Source organism: Trichomycterus rosablanca, chromosome 1 (assembly GCF_030014385.1).
Source record: "Trichomycterus rosablanca isolate fTriRos1 chromosome 1, fTriRos1.hap1, whole genome shotgun sequence".
Classification (NCBI taxonomy): domain Eukaryota; kingdom Metazoa; phylum Chordata; class Actinopteri; order Siluriformes; family Trichomycteridae; genus Trichomycterus; species Trichomycterus rosablanca.
Genome location: NC_085988.1, coordinates 84,987,612 through 85,012,397, shown reverse-complemented (window position 1 = coordinate 85,012,397; position 24,786 = coordinate 84,987,612). Strand labels below are relative to the sequence as shown.

The 24,786-nt window shown below is 40.4% G+C and overlaps 1 protein-coding gene across 2 annotated transcripts in view; it reads left to right on the top strand.

Moving 5' to 3' along the window:
- sema3c (sema domain, immunoglobulin domain (Ig), short basic domain, secreted, (semaphorin) 3C) overlaps window positions 1–24,786 on the top strand; it is a 68,356-nt gene that overhangs the window by 22,784 nt on the left and 20,786 nt on the right. The window contains exons 1-4 of one of the 2 annotated variants that reach the window (XM_062996990.1): window positions 18,639–18,751; window positions 20,459–20,619; window positions 22,300–22,362; window positions 24,552–24,671. In XM_062996990.1, the coding sequence (XP_062853060.1) occupies window positions 18,700–18,751; window positions 20,459–20,619; window positions 22,300–22,362; window positions 24,552–24,671 (396 nt within the window). In that variant the 5' untranslated portion in view covers window positions 18,639–18,699. Of the gene's footprint in view, window positions 1–18,638; window positions 18,752–20,458; window positions 20,620–22,299; window positions 22,363–24,551; window positions 24,672–24,786 lie in introns of those variants that run through there. The other variant, XM_062996981.1, reaches the window with a different exon arrangement.

Here is a 24,786-nt window from a genome sequence, read left to right as displayed (position 1 = left end):
AGAGGAGTCCATGGAGGTACAGTCATTTGTGTACAGCGAGAAGAGCAGTGGGGAGAGTACACAACCCTGTGGGGCACCCGTGCTGATGGTTCGGGTCCCTGAAGTACACTTTCCCAGCCTCACCTGCTGTTTTCTGCCAGTAAGAAAGTCAGTTATCCACTGGCAGGTGGAGGCTGGTACGCTGAGTTCAGCCAGTTTGCTGTGTAATTGTCCTGGAATAATTGTGTTGAAGGCTGAGCTGAAGTCCAAGAACAGAATTCTTGCATAAGTTCCCGGGTGATCAAGGTGTTGAAGGATGAAGTGGAGACCCATGTTCACTGCATCGTCCACCGACCGGTTGGCCCGATAGGCAAATTGCAGGGGGTCTAGCAGGGGGTCCGTGATTTCCTTAATGTGGTTGAGAACCAGTCTTTCAAAGGACTTCATGACCACAGAGGTCAGGGCAACAGGTCTGTAGTTATTTAGTCCTGTGGTAGTTGTCTTTTTGGGAATGGGTATTATTGTGGAGCATTTAAAACAGGATGGAACCACACACAGCTCCAGTGATCTGTTGAAGATCTTAGTGAAGACAGGTGCAAGCTGGTCTGCACAGGTCCTCAGGCAGGAGGGAGAGATTCCATCAGGACCTGGGGCTTTCTTGACTTTCTGTTTTTTTAAAAATCTCAGCACGTCTTCCTCGCAGATCTTCAGGGCAGGCTGGATGGGTGGCTGATAGTCGGATGGGTGTGAAGTGGTGTTGGATGGGAGCTCGTTGCTGGGCTGTTCAAACCTGCAGTAGAATCTGTTAAGGTCGTCGGCCAGTTGACGATCTCCCATTTTCTGTGTAGGTGGCCTTTTGTAGCTGGTGATGTTCTGCAGACACCTCCAGGCGGTTGATGGCTCATTTGTGGACATCATACTGCTTAGCTTGTTGGAGTAGTTCTTCTTTGCAGCCTTGATCTCTTTGGTTAGGATGTTCCTTGCCTGGTTGTACAGCGCCCGATCCCCACTTCTATATGCTACCTCCTTAGACCGGCGCAGCTGTTTCAATTTGGCATTAAACCAGGGCTTGTCATTATTATATTTAATGCGAGTCCTGGTGGGAACACAGATGTCTTCACAAAAGCTGATGTATGAGGTCACAGTGTCCGTGTATTCATCCAGGCTGCTTGTGGCATCATCAAACACACACCAGTCTGTTAATTCCATGCAGTCCTGAAGCCTTACTTTAGCCTCATTAGTCCATTTCTTCACCGTGCTGACCACAGGTTTGGCACACTTGAGCTTCTGTCTGTAGGTCGGGAGAAGATGAACTAAACAGTGGTCAGATAGTCCCAGTGCTGCACGAGGGACAGAGCGGTACGCACCTTTAAATACAGTATAGCAGTGATCTAAAATGTTGCTCTCCCTGGTGGGACAGGTAACATGCTGTCTGTATTTAGGTAGTTCGTTGTTAAGTTTTGCTCTGTTAAAGTCCCCTAAGATGATGAAAACAGAGTCTGTGTGTTTGTGCTCGGCGCTGAGGATCTGATCAGCGAGTGCGCTCAGTGCCTCGCGCGCGCACGCTTGAGGTGGAATGTAAACAGCAACAAGCACAACTGATGAAAACTCCCGCGGACAATAAAACGGTCTACAGTTCAAGAAAAGTGATTCCAGATTAGGGCTGCATGTTCTCATTAACACTGTCACATCTGTACACCAGCCTTGGTTGATATAAAAGCAAATTCCGCCACCTTTTTTCTTGCCGGAAAGCTCCGCGTCGCGGTCCGCTCGGTGGAGATGAAAGCCGTGCAGGTGGAGCGCGCTGTCCGGGACGGAATCGGTGAGCCAGGTCTCAGTGAAGCACAGTACAGCAGAGAGAGAAAAGTCCTTGTTGGTACGGTTTAACAGTGAAAGTTCGTCCATTTTATTTCCTAAAGAGCGAAGGTTTGTCATGTGGATGCTGGGTAGCGGTGTACGAAGTCTGCGCTGTCTGAGTTTGACGAGCGCTCCGGCGCGCTTCCCACGTCTGCGCATCCGCCTGCGTCTGCTCAGGAGCGCAGCCGCTCCGCTGACCAAAATGTCCAAAAAACTGTCCGAAAATGAAAAATCAGGAAATATACCTGGTGGCATGAACTGCCTGAACAAACAAACAAAAACAAACAAAGCACTACGGAGCTCCTAACCAGTGTCGCCATCTGCGGCGCCATCTTGGATGTCATCACACCTGAGGAGGAGGCGTTGGACGCTCCCTCGTCATTCAGTCAGATTATCACTCAGAATTAAGGAGCCTCAGTGGGAGCATTTTAAGGGATCTAAGAATTTAGACATGCCCTCTTCTCGGGAAATGTGTCTGTGTAGAGAGATTGCTAGGTTTTTGGACAGACCCTAAGTGTCGTAGGCATCGCATTGAGTTTGTTCAGATCCATGCTGAGTAGTGTTTAAATTTCTGATTAGCGTTTTGGTCGTCATGTAGATGTTTGTCTGGTCGAGTTTGTCTCTTTTGCTGTGGTTTTGAAACAAGCCCTGTTATTGTCGGTGAGTTCATCGCGTCCACAGTCCTCGTTTGGATTAGCTGGTGGGTGTGAATGATCCACTCAGATGTGTTCCGCGCTCTTAATCAGTGCGTCATGTTGGAGAACAACCAGCGGAGACTTTAGATCCACGTTCACTCTTTCATATTTTTGATTTTATAACCTCGGTTTTGTTTTATCTGGAGCAAATGCAGCAGATTTAAACCCAAAATCTACAAAAATGAATCTGGACTGTCTAACAGACTCGTCTACACCCCTAAATATCACACCTAATCTCAGCGGTGATTCAGCATTTGGCAGACGCTTTTAAGCAGTTGAGGGTTAAGAGTCACGCTTAAGGGCCCAACAGTGGCTGGGTGTCGGTGGTTGGGACCTTCTGATCACATGTTCAGCACCCTAAACACTCTTATACTGTTATATTGTTTTTGTCTCAATACGTTTGTCCCAATACCCAATACTGTTGTCCCAATAATCATACTTTGTCCCAATACCTAAAACTTTGTCCCAATACCCAATACTTTGTAGAAATAGCCAGTACTTTTGTCCCAATCTTGTGTCCCACTACCCAATACCTTTGTCTGTCTCAATACCCAATACTTTTGTCCCAATAATCATACTTTGTCCCAATACCCAATAGTTTTGTCCCAATATCAATACCTGTCCCAAAACCCTATTCTTTTGTCCCAATACCCAATACTTTGTCTCATTACCCAATACTTTTGTCCCAGTACAGAATACTATGTCCTAATACCAAAACCATTGTCCAAATACCTTTGTCCCAATACCCATTACTTTTGTCCCAATACTGAACAGTTTTGTCCCAATACCCAGTACTGTTGTGCCAATACCTAATACTTTGTCTCATTACTCAATACTCTTGTCCCAATACCCAGTACTTTTGTCCCAATACCTAAAACTTTGTCCCAAAACCCAATACCTTTGTCCCAATACCCAATTAGTTTGTCCCAATACTCATGCTTTGTCCCAATACCAGTAGTTTGTCCCAATAATCAATACTTTGTCCCAATACCTGTCCCAATACCTAAAACGTTGTCCCAATACTCAATACTTTGTCCCAATACCAATACCTGTCCCAATACTTAAAACATTGTTCCAATATCCAAAACCTTGTTCCAATACCCAAAACTTTGTCCTAATATCCTATACTTTTGTCCCAGTATTCATACTTTTTCCCAATACCAATACTTTGTCTCAATACCCAAAACCTTGTCCCAATACCTAAAACTTTGTCCCAATACCCAATACTTTGTCCCAATACTCATGCTTTGTCCCAATACGTAAAACTTTGTCCAAATACCTAAAACTTTGTCTCAATACCCAATACTTTTGTTTTAATACTCATGATTTGCCCCAATACCCAATACTTTGTCCCAGTACACAAAACTTTTACCCAATACTTTTGTCCCAATACCCTATACGTTTGTTTTAATACTCATGCTTTGTCCCAATACCTAAAACCCTAAAAAACCCTAAAATCCTAATACCCACCACTTTGTCTCAGTACCAAATACCTTTATTTCAATACTTAAAACATTGTCCCAAAATCCAAAACCTTGTCCCATTATTCATGCTTTGTCCCAGTACCCAATACGTTTGTCCCAGTACCCAATACTTTCGCCTAATACCCGATACCTTTATTCCAATTTTCATTTGTGTGGAATAATTTATTGTACTCTGTAATAGCTCAGAGGTGAAGGTACCAGACTAGCAACCAAGAGGTTGTTGGTTCAAGCCTCACCACTGCCAAGCTGTTACTGTTGGGCCCCTGACCCTCAACGCTCTTAACCCTCAACTGCTCAAATTGGAAGTTGCTTTGGATAAAAGCGTGTGCTAAATGCCAGAAATGTAAATGTGTGTGTGAGTGTGTGTGTGTGTGTGTGTGAGTGTGTGTGTGAGTGTGTGTGTGTGTGTGTGAGTGTGTGTGTGTGGTGAGGTCTGGCTCTGTAGTTACAGCTGAATCATGCACTTTACAGATCCTGAGGTCTGGCGAGAGCCGCAGAGTAAAGAGAAGTTTCACCCCTCAAACGTTTAGTGGAAATTCTCGGCATATTTCTGAAGCCTCTTCAAAAAAGCGTCTGATTTTAATATCAGTCACAGTGGAGAGAATGTTGGACCAGCGTTTATTCAGACCGCCGCTCACGGAGGAGCGTGGAGATGCTAAAACGTTCTACAGATTCATCAGTGTGCAGATCTGTTAGGAATATCAGGGAGCATTTAGATCAGAAGCAGAACTGATTTCGCAGCTGAACTTTGACCCAGTTTGCCCCTGACTCGAACCTTACAAACAAAGCTTAACGTGACTTATCGTACTAAAACAATGTTTAAGGAACACCAAACTTTTCTCAATTTAAGTTCAAGTTCAAGAGGTTTTATTGTCATTTCAGCTACAATGGTCCTTCAGGACCAGAATCAGGACCAGGGTGCAACACAGTGCACACAAGTGCAAACACCACTATAAACACAGTGCAGATAAAAAAAAAAACCTTAAATACAAGAGACATTTCTAATCTAAAGTAAATGAGGAGGACGGGACCGAAGATAAGATGAGTGTGAACCAGTACATGGTACTGAATGAATGATGAGGTAAAAACATGTTCTGATATACAGTTAGGAGTGTTGGGTTTATATAACAACTGAGATATAAAACGAATAAGGAGTCCAGGGAACAAGACTGTGCTGGTTGTGTGTGTGGTTGTTTGTACGTGTGTGAGTGTCTGAGTGTGCAAGTATGTGTGTGTGACTGTTTGTGTGTATGTGTGTGTGGGGTGGTGGTGGTGTGAGTGAGTTTTGTGTGTGTTAGTGTATGTATGTATGTGTATGTGTCTGTGTGTGTGTGAGTTTGTGAGTGTGTGTGATTGTGTATGTGTGTGCATGTGTGAGTGTGTGTATGTGTATGTGTGTGTAAATGGGTTTGGTGTGTTAGATTATGTATGTATGTGTATGTGCAAGTGTGTTTGAGTTTATGTATGTGTGTTAAGTGTGTGTATGAGTTCATGTATTGTGTGTGAGTGAGTTTATGTATTGTGTGTTTGTGGGTGTGGGTGTGAGTGAGTTTTCTGTGTGTTAGTGTATGTATGTTTGTGAATGTGCAAGTGTGTGTGAGTTTATGTATTGTGTGTGTGTTAAATGTGAGTTAATGTATTGTGTGTGTATTAAGTGAGTGTGTATGAGTTTATGTATTGTGTGTGTTAAGTGTGTGTGTGCGTTTATGTATTCTGTGTGTTATATATATGTGTGTGTGAGTTTATGTACTGTGTGTGTGTGTGCGTTTATGTATTCTGTGTGTGTTATATATGTGTGTGTGTGTTTATGTATTGTGTGTGTTAAGTGTGTGTGTGCGTTTATGTATTCTGTGTGTGTTATATATGTGTGTGTGAGTTTATGTATTGTGTGTGTGTGTTAAGTGTGTGTGTGAGTTTATGTATTGTGTGTGTTAAGTGTGTGTGTGCGTTTATGTATTCTGTGTGTGTTATATATATGTGTGTGAGAGTTTATGTATTGTGTGTGAGTTTATGTATTGTGTGAGTTTATGTATTGTGTGTAAGTGTTAAGTGTGTGTGTTTGTGTTTATGTATTTTATGTGTGTTTATGTGTTGTGTGTGTTAAGTGTGTTTGTTTCTGTATTGTGTGTGTTTCTGTATTGTGTGTGTGTTTCTGTATTGTGTGTTTATGTATTGTGTGTTAAGTGTTTGTGTTTATGTATTGTGTGTGTTTATGTATTGTGTGTTAAGTGTGTTTGTTTATGTATTGGGTGTGTGTGTTAAGGGTGTGTGTGTGACTTTATGTATTGTGTGGGAGATTATGTATTGTGTGTTAAGTGTTTGTGTTTATGTATTGTGTGTGTTTATGTATTGTGTGTTAAGTGTGTTTGTTTATGTATTGAGTGTGTGTGTTAAGGGTGTGTGTGTGACTTTATGTATTGTGTGTGAGATTATGTATTGTGTGTTGTGTGTGTTTATGTATTATGTGCGTGTGTTAAGTGTGTGTGTGTGTGTTACACACTAGTATAAGTTCTTTTTACTGCTGAAATGTCCATCCTGTGGCCTGAGGAAAATCCAGCTACACTCAGATACACGTGGACGCTTTTAGAGTGGATAGAAGATGGAAGAACTTCCACCTGGAGTTAATTAATGCTCACGAGGCACACTGACACATCACGAGGCGCCTCCGTGCCTCCTCTGCCGGCCAACATGGCAAAGCAGAAGGACACGACTCTTAACGTGATGCACCACTTTAGCAGTCACCACGTTCCACTTTTTTATTAGCCTGCATTCGTTAGACGTCTGCAAAGATGAATCTCTGAAATAACGAGATATACAGATGTGCACAAGGAACCGGGGTGTTCTGCTAACCCGGCCTCATCCAAACCACCAGCAGGAACATTCCAAACTTACAAATATCCATGACTTATGCTCTGCTACTTCTCCAACCAGAAGGTGTTCCAGATAGATCTTTGTTTGATTCGCCCTCGAAAACACTGTTCCTGTTTCTGAGCGCCGCCCGTTCCTCAGAAGATCAGAAGGAATTGTCGTACCCTTTCCAGCACCCTGCCAATTAGTTCGTCCTGACCCGAACCCGAGAGCTGAGGTGTGCGCTCCATGGGTCTGTGGGGTGAGAGTATTTGACGTACAGTTGCTACGCTGCAGTCTGTGGTTTGAGGGAACGCAGATGAATTTTCCATACAGAGACAGCGCAGAGGAGCACTCCCACCAGATCTCCTTCAACCACCTTCTCCTCCATATCTCCAGAGGAGGAGAAGTTCTGGGTCAGCAGAACCACACTGAAACAAGACATGAAGCTGAAGGCGGTACCTTGTAACTCGATGTCCCCTAAACTCGAAATCTTTGAAACTCGACGCCCTTCGTGGAGAAATTTGTACCTTAAACGTCAAGTGTGAATATGAGCTGAATCTGCATCAGTGTGGAATAACCATCAGATCCAGGGTTACAGCTCCACGTGTATCTGTGTTTATCTGGATTCTCCTCCCTGTTTCACTTTTAAACTTGTGTTACAGCTCCAGCTTCTGAGAAATGGTGAGAATCAGAATCAGCTTCTCCCAGAGTCTAAAACGCTTCTGGTTCTAAATAAAGCTTAACGTGGTTTAATGTAGTAAAAGAAGGAGACAGGGGCACTAAACTTCTCTTCATTATTACTGCTCATAAGTTCCTCCACTAATCACATTCCTCACTCGCTGTTTTACTACAATAAGTCACGTTAGGTTTGTGCACCGCCGTCACACTTCATAGGAAATAAATGTGAATGCGCCAGTGCTGAAGGGAATACGGTATTCCAACATTAAGCATCTCCACCATTAAGAAGCGTCAGGAAACAATAAAGAAGTAAAACTAAAGTGCAGCTTTTACTGTATTGTTATTGATGTTTAACTGTTAGTAATTGTATTTCAGTGTGTTTATATTATATTTGTGTTATTTTCAGTGTTTATGAGTCAAAAACAACCTCATTATTTTACATGAGACTAAAATATCTGCAGCTCCACTGGACCATGGACACATTAACAGGTTTCACATATATCCTTATGGGAAAAAATACCTCGAAACTCAACGTCTTTAAAACTCAAAAGCCAAAAGAATTTGGACACCAATACATACTCACACACACTTAACACACACACACACACACACACACACTTAAGACACGCACAATACATAAACTTACACTTAACACACACATGTATTGTGTGTGTGTTGTGTGTGTGAGTTTATGTATTGTGTGTGTTAAGTGTGTGTGAGTTTATGTATTGTGTGTGTGTTGTGTGTGTGAGTTTATGTATTGTGTGTGTTTTAAGTATGTGTGAGTGTAGGTATTGTGTGTGTGAGTTTATGTATTGTGTGTGTGTGTGAGTTTATGTATTGTGTGTGTTAAGTGTGTGTGAGTTTATGTATTGTGTGTGTTAAGTGTGTGTGAGTTTATGTATCGTGTGTGTGAGTTTATGTATTGTGTGTGTTGTGTGTGTGAGGTTATGTATTGTATGTGTGTTAAGTGTGTGTGTGAGTTTATTTATTGTGTGTGTTGTGTGTGTGCGTTTATGTATTATGTGTGTGTGTTAAGTGTGTGTGAGGTTATGTATTGTGTGTGTGTTAAGTGTGTGTGAGTGTATGTATTGTGTGTGTGTTAAGTGTGTGTGAGTGTATGTATTGTGTGTGTGTTAAGTGTGTGTGAGTGTATGTATTGTGTGTGTGTGTTAAGTGTGTGTGAGCGTATGTATTGTGTGTGTGAGTTTATGTATTGTGTGTGTGTTGTGTGTGTATGTGTGTGAGTGTATGTATTGTGTGTGTGAGTGTATGTATTGTGTGTGTGTTAAGTGTGTGTGAGCGTATGTATTGTGTGTGTGAGTTTATGTATTGTGTGTGAGTGTATGTATTGTGTGTGTGTTAAGTGTGTGTGAGTGTATGTAGTGTGTGTGTGAGTGTATGTATTGTGTGTGTGTTAAGTGTGTGTGAGTGTATGTATTGTGTGTGTGAGCGTATGTATTGTGTGTGTGAGTGTATGTATTGTGTGTGTATTAAGTGTGTGTGAACATATGTATTGTGTGTGTGAGTTCATGTATATTGTGTGTGTGTTAAGTGTGTGTATGTGTGTGTATGCATTGTGTGTGTAAATGTATGTATTGTGTGTGTGAGCGTATGTATTGTGTGTGTGAGTTTATGTATTGTGTGTGAGTGTATGTATTGTGTGTGAGTGTATGTATTGTGTGTGTGTTAAGTGTGTGTGAGTTTATGTATTGTGTGTGTGAATGTATGTATTGTGTGTGAGTGTATGTATTGTGTGTGTGTTAAGTGTGTGTGTGTATGTATTGTGTGTGTGAGTTTATGTATTGTGTGTGTGAGCGAATGTATTGTGTGTGTGAGTTTATGTATTGTGTGTGAGTGTATGTATTGTGTGTGTGTTAAGTGTGTGTGAGTTTATGTATTGTGTGTGTAAATGTATGTATTGTGTGTGTGTGTTTATGTATTGTGTGTGTGTTAAGTGTGTGAGTGTATGTAGTGTGTGTTAAGTGTGTGTGTGTGTATGTATTGTGTGTGATATTGTGTATGTATTGTGTGTGTGAGTTTATGTATTGTGTGTGTGAATGTATGTATTGTGTGTGAGTGTATGTATTGTGTGTGTGTTAAGTGTGTGTGAGTGTATGTATTGTGTGTGTATTAAGTGTGTGTGAGTGTATGTAGTGTGTGTGTGAGTTTATGTATTGTGTGTGAGTGTATGTATTGTGTGTGTATTAAGTGTGTGTGAGTGTATGTAGTGTGTGTGTGTTAAGTGTGTGTGAGTGTATGTATTGTGTGTGTGAGTTTATGTATTGTGTGTGTGTGAGTTTATGTATTGTGTGTGTGAATGTATGTATTGTGTGTGAGTGTATGTATTGTGTGTGTGTTAAGTGTGTGTGTGTATGTATTGTGTGTGTAAATGTATGTATTGTGTGTGTATGTATTGTGTGTGTTAAGTGTGTGTGAGTGTATGTATTGTGTGTGTGAGTTTATGTATTGTGTGTGAGTGTATGTATTGTGTGTGTGTTGTGTGTATGTGTATGTATTGTGTGTGTAAATGTATGTATTGTGTGTGTGTATTGTGTGTGTTAAGTGTGTGTGAGTGTATGTATTGTGTGTGTGAGTTTATGTATTGTGTGTGTGAGCGTATGTATTGTGTGTGAGTTCATGTATTGTGTGTGTGTTAAGTGTGTGTGAGTGTATGTAGTGTGTGTGTGTTGTGTGTGTGAGTGTATGTATTGTGTGTGTGTGAGTTTATGTATTGTGTGTGTGAGCGTATGTATTGTGTGTGAGTGTATGTATTGTGTGTGTGTTAAGTGTGTGTGAGTATATGTAGTGTGTGTGTGTTGTGTGTGTGTGAGTGTATGTAGTGTGTGTGTTAAGTGTGTGTAAGCGTATGTTTTGTGTGTGTGTGAGTTTATGTATTGTGTGTGTGAGTGTATGTCTTGTGTGTGTGTTAAGTGTGTGTGAGTGTATGTAGTGTGTGTGTGTTAAGTGTGTGTGAGTGTATGTACTGTGTGTGAGTTGAACACTGAACCATTAGGCTTTCCACAAGCTTTGGGAGTTCGGGGTTGTGGTCAGGGCTCTGTGCAGGCCAGATCGACGTCCAGAATGCAGATCTGAACCTGGAGTCATGCTAATCAAAGGATTGAGACGCAGCCGGGTCGGTGACGCCGTGGAAACTTGAACCCCGGTCTCAGCGGTTGTGGACTAGCATGTTAAACGTCCTCTAAATTAAGCTGCTGGAAATTCCTAGTGCCTTCCCCCCCCCCCCCACTCATCCCCGAAGCTCTTCGGCTCTTCGGCCAGTGTTAAGTACAGCTCAGTCATTGGCGTGTCGCGGGTCTGGAGATAAGGTCAGAGGTCGCGGTGTAGCCTGGCAGGGAGGGGTCGCTGACATGTGAATACATGAAGAGTGGACACAGTGCTAATTGGGGCGAAGTGGTCGTACAGAAGGGGGGACGCGGGGTTGAGTTTCAGGTCCTGCTGGGATCATAAACAACACTCGCATGTACACCAGGCTGTAACCGGACCTACTCTTGGTTTGGGGGGCACTGCGAGTCATCAGATTGGCACTGGCGTATTCACGTCCCAAAGATTTGTGTGTTTATGTATTGTGTGTGTTAAGTGTGTGTGTTTATGTATTGTGTGTGTTAAGTGTGTGTGTTTATGTATTGTGTGTGTGTTAAGTGTGTGTGTGTGTGTGTATGTATTGTGTGTGTGAGTTTATGTATTGTGTGTGTGTGTGTTAAGTGTGTGTGTTTATGTATTGTGTGTGTGTGTTGTGTGTGTGTGTTTATGTATTGTGTGTGTGTGTTAAGTGTGTGTGAGTTTATGTATTGTGTGTGTTGTGTGTGTGTTTATGTATTGTGTGTGTGTTAAGTGTGTGTGTGTGTATGTATTGTGTGTGAGTTTATGTATTGTGTGTGTGTGTGTTAAGTGTGTGTGTGTTTATGTATTGTGTGTGTGTGTTAAGTGTGTGTGAGTTTATGTATTGTGTGTGTTGTGTGTGTTTATGTATTGTGTGTGTTGTGTGTGTGTGTGAGTTTATGTATTGTGTGTATGTTAAGTGTGTGTGAGTTTATGTATTGTGTGTGTGAGTTTATGTATTGTGTGTGTGTGTTAAGTGTGTGTGTATTTATGTATTGTGTCTGTTTATGTATTGTGTGTGTTAAGTGTGTGTGTGTGTTTATGTATTGTGTGTGTGTTGTGTGTGTGTTTATGTATTGTGTGTGTTAAGTGTGTGTGTTTATGTATTGTGTGTGTTGTGTGTGTGTTTATGTATTGTGTGTGTTAAGTGTGTGTGTTTATGTATTGTGTGTGTGTGAGTTTTTGTATTGTGTGTGTGTGTGTTAAGTGTGTTTTTATGATTTGTGTGGGTGAGTGTATGTATTGTGTGTTAAATGTTTACATAAACTTACACACCCTTAACACACTCACAATACATAAACTCACACACACTTAACACACACACACAATATACTGTGAGTACTTTGGGATTTGGACACCCCGTTGGCATGATTGCATCCCAATATTTCTTTGCCAAGCTCTGCTGGACCTGGTCCTGGAGACCACTGAACTCCACTGAACTACAGTGAGCTGTTGTTTCCATAAAAGGAAGCACGTGTTCAGCAACGGTACTGAGACAGGCTGTGGCACACTACATGGCAAGAAGTATATGGACACCCCTCCTAATGACTGAATTTAGTTGTTTTTGCTACATCTATTGCTGACAGGTGTATAAAATGATATAGAGTAAATGATACATGTTACCTTCTATCATTGGGTAGCACAGTGGTTAAGGTACTGGACTAGTGATCACAAGGTTGCAGGTTCATGCCCCACATATGCCGTTGTTAGACCCTTGAGCGAGGCTCTTAACCCTCAACTGCTTGGGTTGTCACACAACAGTTTGGGGAAGTTCCCTTTCTCTATCAACCCAACTCAACACTTTAGGGATTGTGAGCCAGACCTTCTCTTCTCTTCCAACATCAGTGCCTGACTTTATTGGCTCATTATGGGCACAAATTCCCACAGACACATTACCTTCAAAGTCTTGTAGAAAGGTTTCCCAGAAGACTGGACGATATTAAAGCTACAAAGGAAAGAGGGAGTGAGGGACTTCCGACGAGCTCATGGTCAGGCGTCCACATACTTTTGGCAGTGTAGCGCACATTACAATGTCAGTTAAAGAAAAAACAGCACCACTCTATCCTACATACGATCCTATAGAGGACAGGGAGGATCGTGGGTAATGTAGAGGTGACAGACGGGCTGACGACTCTTTACTCACTCGGTCCTGGGTGGTCCTGCCCGTCACTGGCACCGTCCCTTCCCCGTCCCTCAGTCGTCTTAAAATAAGCAACAAACGCCCGGAGACACGCCCCATCAGGAACCGATTCCACCTCATCACAGTAACTGGAGGTACTCGGGTGGTGCAGCGCTGCTTCACTACTGCTGAGCTCCAGGGTTCAAATCCTCAGCTGTGCTATCAGCCGGTCGGGCGTCTACACGTCTGAGGAGGGCGGACGGTCGAGACCTCACAATGAATTGGCGTCCAATCAGGAGTGTTTTACTCTTCTTCTTCTTCTGTTCTTCTCTTCTCTTCTCTTCTCTTCTCTCTTCTTTTCTCTTCTTTTCTCTTCTCTTCTGTTCTCTTCTGTTCTCTTCTTTTCTCTTCTCTTCTTTTCTTTTCTCTTCTCTTCTCTTCTCTCCTTTTCTCTTCTTTTCTCGTCTTTTCTCTCCTTTTCTCTTCTTTTCTCGTCTTTTCTCTCCTTTTCTCTTCTTTTCTCGTCTTTTCTCTTCTTTTCTCTTCTCTGCTGTTCTCTTCTGTTCTCTTCTTTTCTCTTCTCTTCTTTTCTTTTCTCTTCTCTTCTCTTCTCTTCTCTCCTTTTCTCTTCTTTTCTCTTCTTTTCTCTTCTCTGCTGTTCTCTTCTGTTCTCTTCTTTTCTCTTCTCTTCTTTTCTCTTCTCTTCTCTTCTCTTCTCTTCTCTTCTCTTCTTTTCTCTTCTCTGCTGTTCTCTTCTGTTCTCTTCTTTTCTCTTCTTTTCTCTTCTCTTCTCTTCTCTTCTTTTGTCTTCTCTCTCTTCTTTTCTCTTCTGTTCTCTTTTCTTCTGTTCTCTTTTCTTCTCTTTTTTCTCTTCTCTTCCTTGCTCTTTTCTTCTTTTCTCTTCAGTCTCTTCTTTTCTTTTCTCTTCTTTTTTCTTCTCCTCTCTTCTCTTTTTTTTTCTTCTCGTCTTCTCTTCTTTTCTCTTCTCTTCTCTTCTCTTCTCTTCTCTTCTTTTCTTTTTTCTTTTCTTCTCTTTTTTTCTCTTCTCTTCTTTGCTCTTTTCTTCTTTTCTCTTCTGTCTCTTCTTTTCTCTTCTCTTCTTTTCTATCCTCTTCTCTTGTTCTATTTTCTCTTGTTTTATTTTGTCTTCTCTTCTCTTCCTTTATGTTCTCTGCTCTTCTTTTTCTTCTTCTCTTATTTTCTATCCTCTTCTATTGTCCTATTTTGTCTTCTGCTATCTTCTTTTCTGTTCTGTTTCTTCTTTTCTTTTATCTTCTCTTCTTTTCTTTTATCTTCTCTCGTCTTCTCTTCTTTTTTCTTCTGTCTCTTTTCTTGTCTTCTCTTATAGTCTCAGGGTTCTCACTGATCCTCCATCGTTGGTGAGCAGTATTATTATTGTTCTGCACTTTGTGTTTTTTATTACAGTTTTTCTCGATTGTTTACACACATTTTCTGAAAGCATGCCTCATACTCTCAGAACTCTACACACAAATCAAAAAACACACACACAATGGGCAAAACCCCTCAATTCTCCTGCAAAATGAAACTTTACATTCAAAACAATGTTATCTCTTCTCAAAATGGTATTTTGTTTCCAGATGACACACACAAACCATCATATGAATAGACATTTATAAGCACCAGTTGAACACTGATGTGCTCAATGTAAAACACTATAATCAATGGAAAACACTTCTTCTCTATTCATCATGATGACTTAGGCCTTTTTTTGTTCAGTGTTACACTTACTACAGACAGTACATACATACATAAGTGTGTTGTAAAATATTTTGGAATATTGTTTTTATACTCAGGACACACAAATACACGGTAACAAATATATTTTATTTTTCCCACAAAAACAATGTACACAGTGTACATCCCAACCAACACAAAGTTGCACATACAGTGGTCTACATACAAAACAACAGAAGAATTTACTGTATACAGTTACAGTAAAAAAAAAAAAAAAACTATGCTGCATCCTCTCTTCTGTTTCGGGCTGGCCACAGCACCTCATCCACATCACAAACAATGTTTTCCCTGGCCAAGACGCGGGGAAAATATCGCCTAGCATGGCGAATCCAGCCATGAACAGCATCAACTGCTATATCTCCACATGCGTCTTCCATAGCTCGGAGAAGGGGTATACGCGTTTGTGAATTCAGGTCATACACTTTCCATCTCCAGGCAGAAAAAAATTCCTCAATAGGATTGAGGAATGGAGAATATGGAGGGAGATAAACAACTGAAAAGAGTGAGTGGGCAGTGAACCAGTTACAAACCAGAGCAGCACGGTGGAAACTTACGTTGTCCCAAATGACAACGTACCTGAGCAGCTCTGGGCCGTCTATCTGATCTGGTGGAATGAGTGTGTTGTGTAGGGTGTCCAGGAATGTGATCAGATGGGCAGTGTTGTAGGGGCCAAGGGTAGCATGGTGATGGATGCACCATGGTGGGTAATTGCTGCACACATTGTGATGTTCCCTCCGCACTGGCCAGGGACTTCAACAATGGCACGCTGGCCAATGATATTCCTTCCCCTCCTTTGCCTTCCTCGTCCTCCCCGTCCTTCTCCTCTTACTCTCACTCCTCTGTCTCTGCCTCTGTTTCCAATGTTGGCATCCATTGCTCCAAAACAGAAGAGCTCACCTGTTGCCCTTTCATGCTAAAGCTCTGATTGCTAATTGTAAACCTGTGTGACAGGTGTTTGCCCATGTGATGAGTCAGTGTGCATAGTAGGGCAATTAACTTTAGAGTTTTGAATAACAGTGTGTTCCTTGTGAAAACGAGATTTTTTTCATGAAAATTGTGCCAAATGCAGAAAATTGTGTGTAGTGTTTTGAAAAAAGTGTGTTTTAGAACCGCATTTTGAGTGTAAAGCAGGAATTGTGCTTGTAGTTTAGCAGAATTGGTTCAGGGGGTTGGTGCATGAGTTACATGTTGTGGTCATTGTGTCTGAAGTGCCCGTATTTGTGTGTAAACAATCGAGAAAAACTGTAAGATCATCATATAATTTAATTTTAAATCCTCCCGCTCGGCCGGTCAGTAAAATTATATCTTATATGAAACCGGTCTGCGGTGTTATAGGTTGTGGAGCGCTGCTCTGGAGAACGTTGGAGTGTTTAGGTTTCCCGGCAGAAGCTTGGTGCCCTGCGCTATGTGTGGCATCATTAAAAGCGGGTAGCCTGAGCCGTGCCAAACCCGGTGGTGCTTGGCAGAGGTTTAAAGTCACGTCTTTGTGGCGTGACCCTCTCCGTCTTCAGAGAAAACACCAGTCCCCGGTGTCGTAACGAGCCTCTGGGATTATTTACGCGGCTGACAACTCGACTCCGCCCGTCTTTTACTTTTGGCTAGCTGTAGAAGCTAATGAGCTCTGGATGAATGAGGGTTCGTTTGCAGGGACTGAATCCATTCACACAAGAGCCACTGGTGCCAGGAATAAAGGCACTTGTGATAAGTGGAGAATTTGGCAGCTTCTCTCAGCAGGACTGATGAATATTTTCACTCGGTTTGCTGATACTGTAAAAGCAGAAGTAAAAACATCACGTAAAAATACACTACATGGCCAAAAGTATTTGGACACCTTACAGTAAGCTTGTTGGACACCCTGTTTCAAAAACAAATGCTATTAAAATAGAGACGTCTAGACATATCTCTGTTCGTCTTTTGTTCTGAGAAGCTTCTCACAATATTTTGAAGTGTGTCTGTGGGAATTTGTGCCTATTCAGTTGAAAGATGACAGCATTTGTATGGCTGGGCGCTGACTGATCAGTCTGTGTTCCAGTTCATCCTAGAGCTGTTGAGCGGGGCTGAGGTCAGGGCTCTGTGCAGGACACTGGAGGGGGACACAGTCATGCTGGAAAGGTCCTTCCCTAAACTGTTGCTGCAAAGTATATAAAGAATCCTTTTACGTTGCCTATTAGCAAACTCTGTTTACAGAAATAACGGCGGATGCTAATCGCTATCTACAGTTCTTATCCTACCTCCATGGTAGGACCACTATTCCTTATACTATCCTTTACTGTCCTTATATGGTCATTGTTTCCTGTATGTTCCTTTTATGGTTGTTGTTTTCTGTACATTCCTTATATGGTTGATGTTTTCTTTATTTTCCTTATATGGTCATTGTTTTCTGTACATTCCTTATATGGTTGTTGTTTTTTGTACTTTCCTTATATGGTTGTTGTTTTCTGTACTGTCCTTATATGGTCATTTTCTGTACATTCCTTATATGGTCGTTGTTTCCTGTACTTTCCTTATATGGTCGTTGTTTTCTGTACTTTCCTTATATGGTTGTTGTTTTCTGTAGTTTCCTTATTTGGTCGTTGTTTTCTGTACTTTCCTTATATGGTCGTTGTTTTCTGTACATTCCTTATATGGTTGTTGTTTTCTTTATTTTCCTTATATGGTCATTGTTTTCTGTACATTCCTTATATGGTCGTTGTTTTTTGTACTTTCCTTATATGGTTGTTGTTTTCTGTACTTTCCTTATATGGTCGTTGTTTTCTGTACTTTCCTTATATGGTCGTTGTTTCCTTTATTTTCCTTATATAGTCATTGTTTCCTGTATTTTCCTTATATGGTCGTTGTTTTCTCATTGAGTTCTCGTTACCCTTTTGTTTGGTTGTTGATTGTTCTCATCTGTTGTTGGTTCCTCGTGTATAATCGCTTTATTTAAACACTTTGTGGTTCCTTTTGTACTGGAACGTGTTGCATATGGTGGACAGCGGTCACAATTACAACATTCAAGATGGAAATACAGAAACCGAGTCTAAAAAAACTGAAAACTAGTCAGAATTTTACCAGTTTTGTTTTTGAACTAACAATAACATACGCAGTGTCACCCAAAGCTGTTTCCATTGTTTTGGCTTTCATGTTTTCACCCTGTTTGTTTTAAGAGTGGATTGATTATGGGTATCTATAGATCCAGAAGATTTCCAAGTATTAATTAGTATTAATACCCCCCCCCCCCCCAATTCCCCTGTAGTTTGAACCATAAATATAGCAGAAATATAGAACACCTACAGAACACGCCCCCCACAGCCCTGCAGACGGATAGTACTGCTGCTGGAACAGCGAGTGGAACTTGCCATAAAGGTAGCAAGTTGGCGATAACAAAGGGACGACATGATTGGTCAATTTTACTGTTATTTGGAATCTGTCTCTTGTTACAGTCCTGTTACTCGTCCTTCTGAGGATTTATATCTGAAATTCTTTCTAGTGACCGCAGAGGGCGACAAAATGGCACCTTTAATTTAAACTTTAACGTTCCAACACAGATTGAATAAGCAGGTATGAAGGATTTATTTACTTTGTTTAGTGTTAGAATCAGTATCGGTACTCAGTATCGGCCGATAGTGGAGGAGACTTCAGTATCGGTGCATCTCTAGAAGATAAAAACTCTGGGTTACTATTTAGGAACCCCAGTGTCACTGATCCAGGACATGAACCGTACTGTGTGTGTGTGTGTGTGTGCTGCCATTTACTTCTCTGTGACTCTCTGTCCGATTCCTGGAAGTGAAAAGTGACAAACAAGCGTTTGAGTCTCGGCCGGTTCTGATCTCACGGCTAAAGAATCTGAATAATAATGCGCCGCTGCCACGTTCAGGCTTTATAACCCTTCATCATGCTACACAGAGCGCGGTGCAGCGTGGTGTGGTGTTATGAACCCGCGTTGTTCAATGCTCTGCGCTCGGCGGCGCGTTTACGCTGCCGGTAATAGTTACAGTCAAAAATCCATCCCATAACCAACCGATATTGGTGTAAATATTCACACCCTGAGATACGATTCCACCTCATCACAGTAACTGGAGGTACTCGGGTGGTGCAGCGCTGCTTCACTACTGCAGAGCTCCAGGGTTCAAATCCTCAGCTGTGCTATCAGCCAATCGGGCGTCTGCAGGAGGGCTGTATGAGGAGGGGTGGATGGACGAGACCTTGTGATGAATTTGCATTCTATCAGAGTGTGTTACTCTTCTCTTCACTTCTGTTTTTCTCATATGTTCTCTTATTCTTTTTTTCTTCTCTTCTCTTGTTCTTCCATCGTTCTTTTCACTTTTCCTTTCATTTTCTCTTCTCTTGTGTTCTTGTCTGTCCTCTTTTCTCTTCCCTTCTCTTCTGTTCTCTTCTTTTCTCATCTTATTTTATTTTATCTTCTCTTATCTTCTCTTCATTTCTTTTTTTTCTTGTTTTCTTCTCATCTGTTTCTCTTATCCTTTTTCTCCTCTTATCTATCTCTTCTTTCATTATTTCTCTTCTCTGCTTTTTCTTTTCTGTCTCTTCTTTTCTCTCTTCTCCTCTCAGGTTCTTTTCTCGTATCTTATCTTCTCTTTTTTATTTTCTTTCTCTTGTCTTATCTTGTTATCTTATTATCTTGTTTTTTATTTTCTTATCTTTTATATCCTCGTTTCTCCTCTATCTCTTCTTTTCTTTTCTCTTCTTCTCTCCTCTCTTCTCTTCTCTTGTGTTTTTGTCTGTCCTTTTTTCTCTTCTTTTCTTTTGTGTTCTTTTCTGTCCTCTTTTCTCTTCTTTTCTTTTGTGTTCTTTTTTGTCCTCTTTTCTCTTCTCTACTTTCTCTTCTCTTCTCTTGTGTTCTTGTCTGTCCTCTCTTCTCTTCTCTTCTCTTCTCTTCTCTTCTGTTCTGTTCTTTTCTCTTCTCTTCTCATCTCTTCTCTTCTTTTCTTCTTTTCTTCTTTTCTATCTTCTTCTCTTTTCTTCTGTCTTCTCTTTTCTCTCCCCTCTCTTCTTTTCTATGTTCTTCTCTCTCCTTTTCTCTCCTTTTCTCTTTTCTTATGCTTTTTTCTCTTCTCTTCTCTTCTCTTCTCTTCTCTTCTCTTCTCTTCTCTTCTCTTGTGTTCTTGTCGGTCCTCTCTTCTCTTCTCTTCTCTTCTCTTCTCTTTTCTTTTCTTCTCTTCTCTTCTCTTCTCTTCTCTTGTGTTCTTGTCTGCCCTCTCTCCTCTTCTGTTCTTTTTTTCTTCTCTTCTTTTCTCTTCTCTTCTTGTCACTTCTTTTCTTTTCTCTTCTTTTCTCTTTTCTTCTTTTCTATCTCTTCTCTTTTCTCTCCCCTCTCTTCTTTTCTATGTTCTTCTCTCTCCTTTTCTCTTCTTTTTTCTTCTCTTATGCTTTTTTCTCTTGTCTTATTTTCGCTTGTATTATCTTATCTTCTGTTCTTTTCTCTTCTCCCCTCGTCTCTTTTCGAGAGAGTAAACATGTGACGTTGAGCCAAAAGAAAGAGGACAAGATTATAAAGAGAGAGGCGGTGGGGGGTGGGGTGGTGGTCGGGGCGGAGCAGCAGACTGGTATGTAGATGAATATTCATGAGTTTGCTTCTCCTGGACTGAGATGGTTTAGTGAGGGGCCCTCAGTGTTTATCATTATTCTACAGCACATCAGAAGGGGCCCCACAGACACCAAAGGGCCCCGTTTACTAAACCAGTCATGATGTGAAACTGACCCTGACCTCAGCCCCAAGTGTCCAGCCATACAAATGCTGGTATCTTTTAACTGAATGGGAACAAATTCCCACAGACATACTTAGCAGTTGTTGTTCTAGCTGAATGGACCACACCGAGCTCACTCTGATTTAAACAGGACGTCCGACATGCTCGTGGTCAGGCGTCCGGATACTTTTGAAGTGTGTGTAACACTGCTGGTCGGTGTTGGTGTTGCAGAGCTGCAGCTGATCCACTCTCTGGAGTTCTACAGTCTGTCGGAGAAGCCGATGGATTACCGGATCCTGTACGTGGACGAGGATCAGGATCGGATGTACGTGGGCTGTAAGGATCACCTGATCTCCATGGACATCAACAACATCACTCACGGAACTCTGAAGGTCAGAATCTGCTCACAATGATCACATTACTGTTCACTCGTTCATCCATTCATTCATTCATCCTGGTCAGAGTCGCAGTGTGTCAGGTGGTCACCTCAAAACACAAAGAGGTAATACATCCAGGACCAGGAGTCAGTCACTTACAGGGTGTTACTCTTAACTATTCAATTACATACTCATTCACTCACTCACCCATTCACTTAATAATTCATTCACTCACTCACTTACACACTTATTCATTCACTCACCCATTCATTCACTCACTCATTCACTCACTCATTCATTTACTTATTTATTCACTCACTCACATACTCACTCATTTACTTGTTCATTCATTTACTCAATCATTCACTCACTCACTCGCTCGCTTACTCGATCACTTACTCACTCATTCAGTCACTTATTCATTCACTTATTCATTCATTCACTCATTCATTTATATTCTCACTTATTCACTCACTCGCTCACTCACTCAATCATTTACTCATTTACTAATTCACTTCATAACTTATTCACTTATTCATTCATTCTCTCACTCACTCACTCACTCGCTCTCTCACTAATTCATTTATATTCTCACTCATTAATTCACTCAATCATTCACTCATTTACTTTTTTATTCATTCACTCACTCATTCACTCACTCACTCGCTTGCTCACTCACTCACTCGCTCACTCACTCATTCATTTATATTCTCACTCATTCACTCACTTGCTCGCTTACTCAATCATTTACTTATTCACTTATTAATTCATCCACTCACTCTCTCACTCACTCACTCACTTTTACAATTTATTCACTCACTCACTCACTTACCCCCACACTCAGTTAGTCTTGAACAGGGTCATGGTGGGTCAGGTGCCACCTGAATACACTGAACACAGGGCAGGATAGAGCCTGGGCGTGGCACCAATATATCACCAAGCACAACACACATATCAGTTTACATACCCACTCACACCTCAGGGTGTTTTAGGGCAGTCAATCCAAAAAAGGGTCACATAGAAGGGGAAGAACATACAAAACTTCTTAAATACAGAAACAAGTGGTGAGGATGGAAACCCAGAACACCAGAACCCAAATCGCTGCTTCACTGTTCTGCCAAATGTAGAAATGTCTGATGTTATTACATTCCTGATCTGTCTCATAAATAAATATAAAACGTTATATATCTGTAAACGTGAGCACAGCGTCCCTGAGCCCTGATTATAGGTATAATTAAACTCCTGAGCTTGTAATTACTCTATCAGAGCGCTAACAGTCAGGTACGAGGTGTGAAATGTGTTCAGAGAGTCCATTAGTGACAGTCAGAGAGAATCATTAGTGCAGTAATGAAACCATTTACAAACAAACACTGGACGGAGCTCGTCATTAACACCCTGCATTAACACCCTCCATTAACACCCTGCAGTGAGGGTGAGGAGGGGGTGAGAGGGGAATAATTGCCTTAAAGAGGCCAAAATAATAAAGTAATAAAACCAGAGATGTACAAACCAGGACAGAGAAACCGAACCCAGTCAGTGCCTATATCAGTGAACCTGCACCTCCACGCCCCCTGCTGGCCGCTACAGACACGACACTACACATGTAATACTGTACAGTTCTATTAAAACACATTATATCTTTATTATTTGTATTTTTATATAATTATTTGGTTTAACAGTGTATATTGTTTACAGATCTTCTGGCCGGCATCCACTGTGAAGATCGAAGAGTGTCAGATGGCTGGAAAAGATCCAACTGTAAGGAATCATAATGTTTTACTCTGTGTGTGTGTGTGTGTTTGTGTGTGTGTGTGTGTGTGTGTGTTTGAGAGAGGGTGAGTGTGTTACTCCCACACATCATTTTCCTCCAAAACGTTATAAACAAATATAATTAGTGGCAGAAACACACACACACACACACACACACACACACACCATGGCTGGATTACTGACCGGGCCAGTGGGGCCAGCGCCCAGGGGCCCTTGAGGTCAGGGCGTCCCGGGGGGGCCCTGGCCCAAAACATTTTGCGATGCCTATCAACATTTATGATACAATATATTTTTATTTCCGAGGGCCCTCCATTTTAAGGATCCTCTGACTATTATGGACTTTGACCCCAGGGTCTCTTGGGGGCCCTAGCCATGCTTTTGGGGCCCCTAGCCATGCTTTTGAGCCCTAGCCATGCTTGTGGGGGCCCTAGCCATGCTTTTGGGCCCTAGCCATGCTTTTGGGCCCCTTATGAAAATGGATGAGGCGTTGTGGCACTGCTCTGACTTCGACTTCTTGCTATTAGGGGTCCTAGGAAAGAGGGGGGCATATTTTTAGAGGGCCCTGGTTATGAGAGCCCCTACCAGGGGGCCCTAGAGAAGAGCAGGGCATACCATTAGAGGGCCCTTGATCACGAGGGCCCCTGCTATGGGGCCCTTGACTTCCATAGAAGTCGTTTACCATGGCTCCTTGACTTTCTAGGGACCTACAAATTGCCAGGCAAGCTACCAGATTTCATAACAGACGTTTTGTTGCAAATATGCGATTCAGGCCCTTACTTAATGTTTCTGAATTTGTATTGTTTCAAAATTATTATGTTCAATTTCTCTTAAGCGCAGAGACACAAATTAATTTAGCAATTTTGCAATTATTTAAGTTTAAGACAAGCAATTTCAAGCAGTTTGAATGCATACACACACTTAACTGAGCAACTCTTTGCCCAGGGGCCCAGACTATCCTTAATCCGTCCTTGACACACACACACACACACATGATCTGAGGTGATGTATCTCCCACACTAATGGTTTTAAGAGGAATTTAAACAACGCAACATTTAAACAACTTTAATCACCATGAAACCACAGAGTAATAATATTAACAACAGTAATACTTACCATAGTAATAACAATAATAATAATAATAACAGTTTTATTAACCATAATAATAATAATATAATAATAGTAATAATAATAGTAATAATATTATTAATAATAGTAATAATAATAATAATAATAATAATAGTAATAATAATAATAATAATAATAATAATAATAGTAATAATAATAATAAAAATAATAGTAATAATAATAATAACTAATATTAACCATAATAATAATGATAAAATAATAATAATAATAATAGTAATTATAATAAAAATAATAGTAATAATAATAATAGTAATAATATTAATAATAATAATAGTAATAATAATAATAAAAATAATAGTAATAATAATAATAATAACTAATATTAACCATAATAATAATGATAAAATAATAATAATAATAATAGTAATTATAATAAAAATAATAGTAATAATAATAATAGTAATAATATTAATAATAATAATAATAGTAATAATAATAATAAAAATAATAGTAATACTAACAATAACTAATATTAACCGTAATAATAATAATAATAACAATAACAATAATAAAATAATAATAATAATAATAATAACAACAATAGTAATAATAATAATAATAATAATTACCATTATAATAATAACCATAATAATAATATTAAACATAATAATAATAATAACAATAATAATAATAACAATAATAATAATAATAAAATTAACAATAATAATAATTTATAGTAATAATAATAACATTAATTATAATATTAATAATAAAAAATAATAATAACAATAATAATAATAATAATAAAAATAATAACAATAATTAATAATGATAATAATAAAAATAATAATAATAATAATAATAATAATTATTATTATTATTATTAATATTTTTATTATTATTATTATAAAAATAACTGTTATTATAATAATAATTCTTTGATCCATATAGTAAACATAATTTTTTTTTTTTTTTCTTTTACAAGGAAATGCGTTCTGGGGATAAAAACTGAATGAAAGAAATCAGTAAAACTGATTATGCTCCTAACGCGCCGGTGCTGACTCCTCACTCTTCTCTCTCTTTCTGTGCAGCATGGGTGTGGAAACTTCCTGCGGGTCATTCAGCCCTATAACAGAACTCACCTGTTCATCTGTGGCAGCGGCGCCTACAGTCCCGTGTGTGCTTACGTGAACCGAGGCCGACGCCCCGAGGTAACGGAGCTGATCACATCCGGGGTGATACGGTCTCGTTCTGAGGACGGACCAACATCCCCTCTGCACTGTTCATGTCTTACCCACACTGCCTGACTGCATGGCATAGTCATGG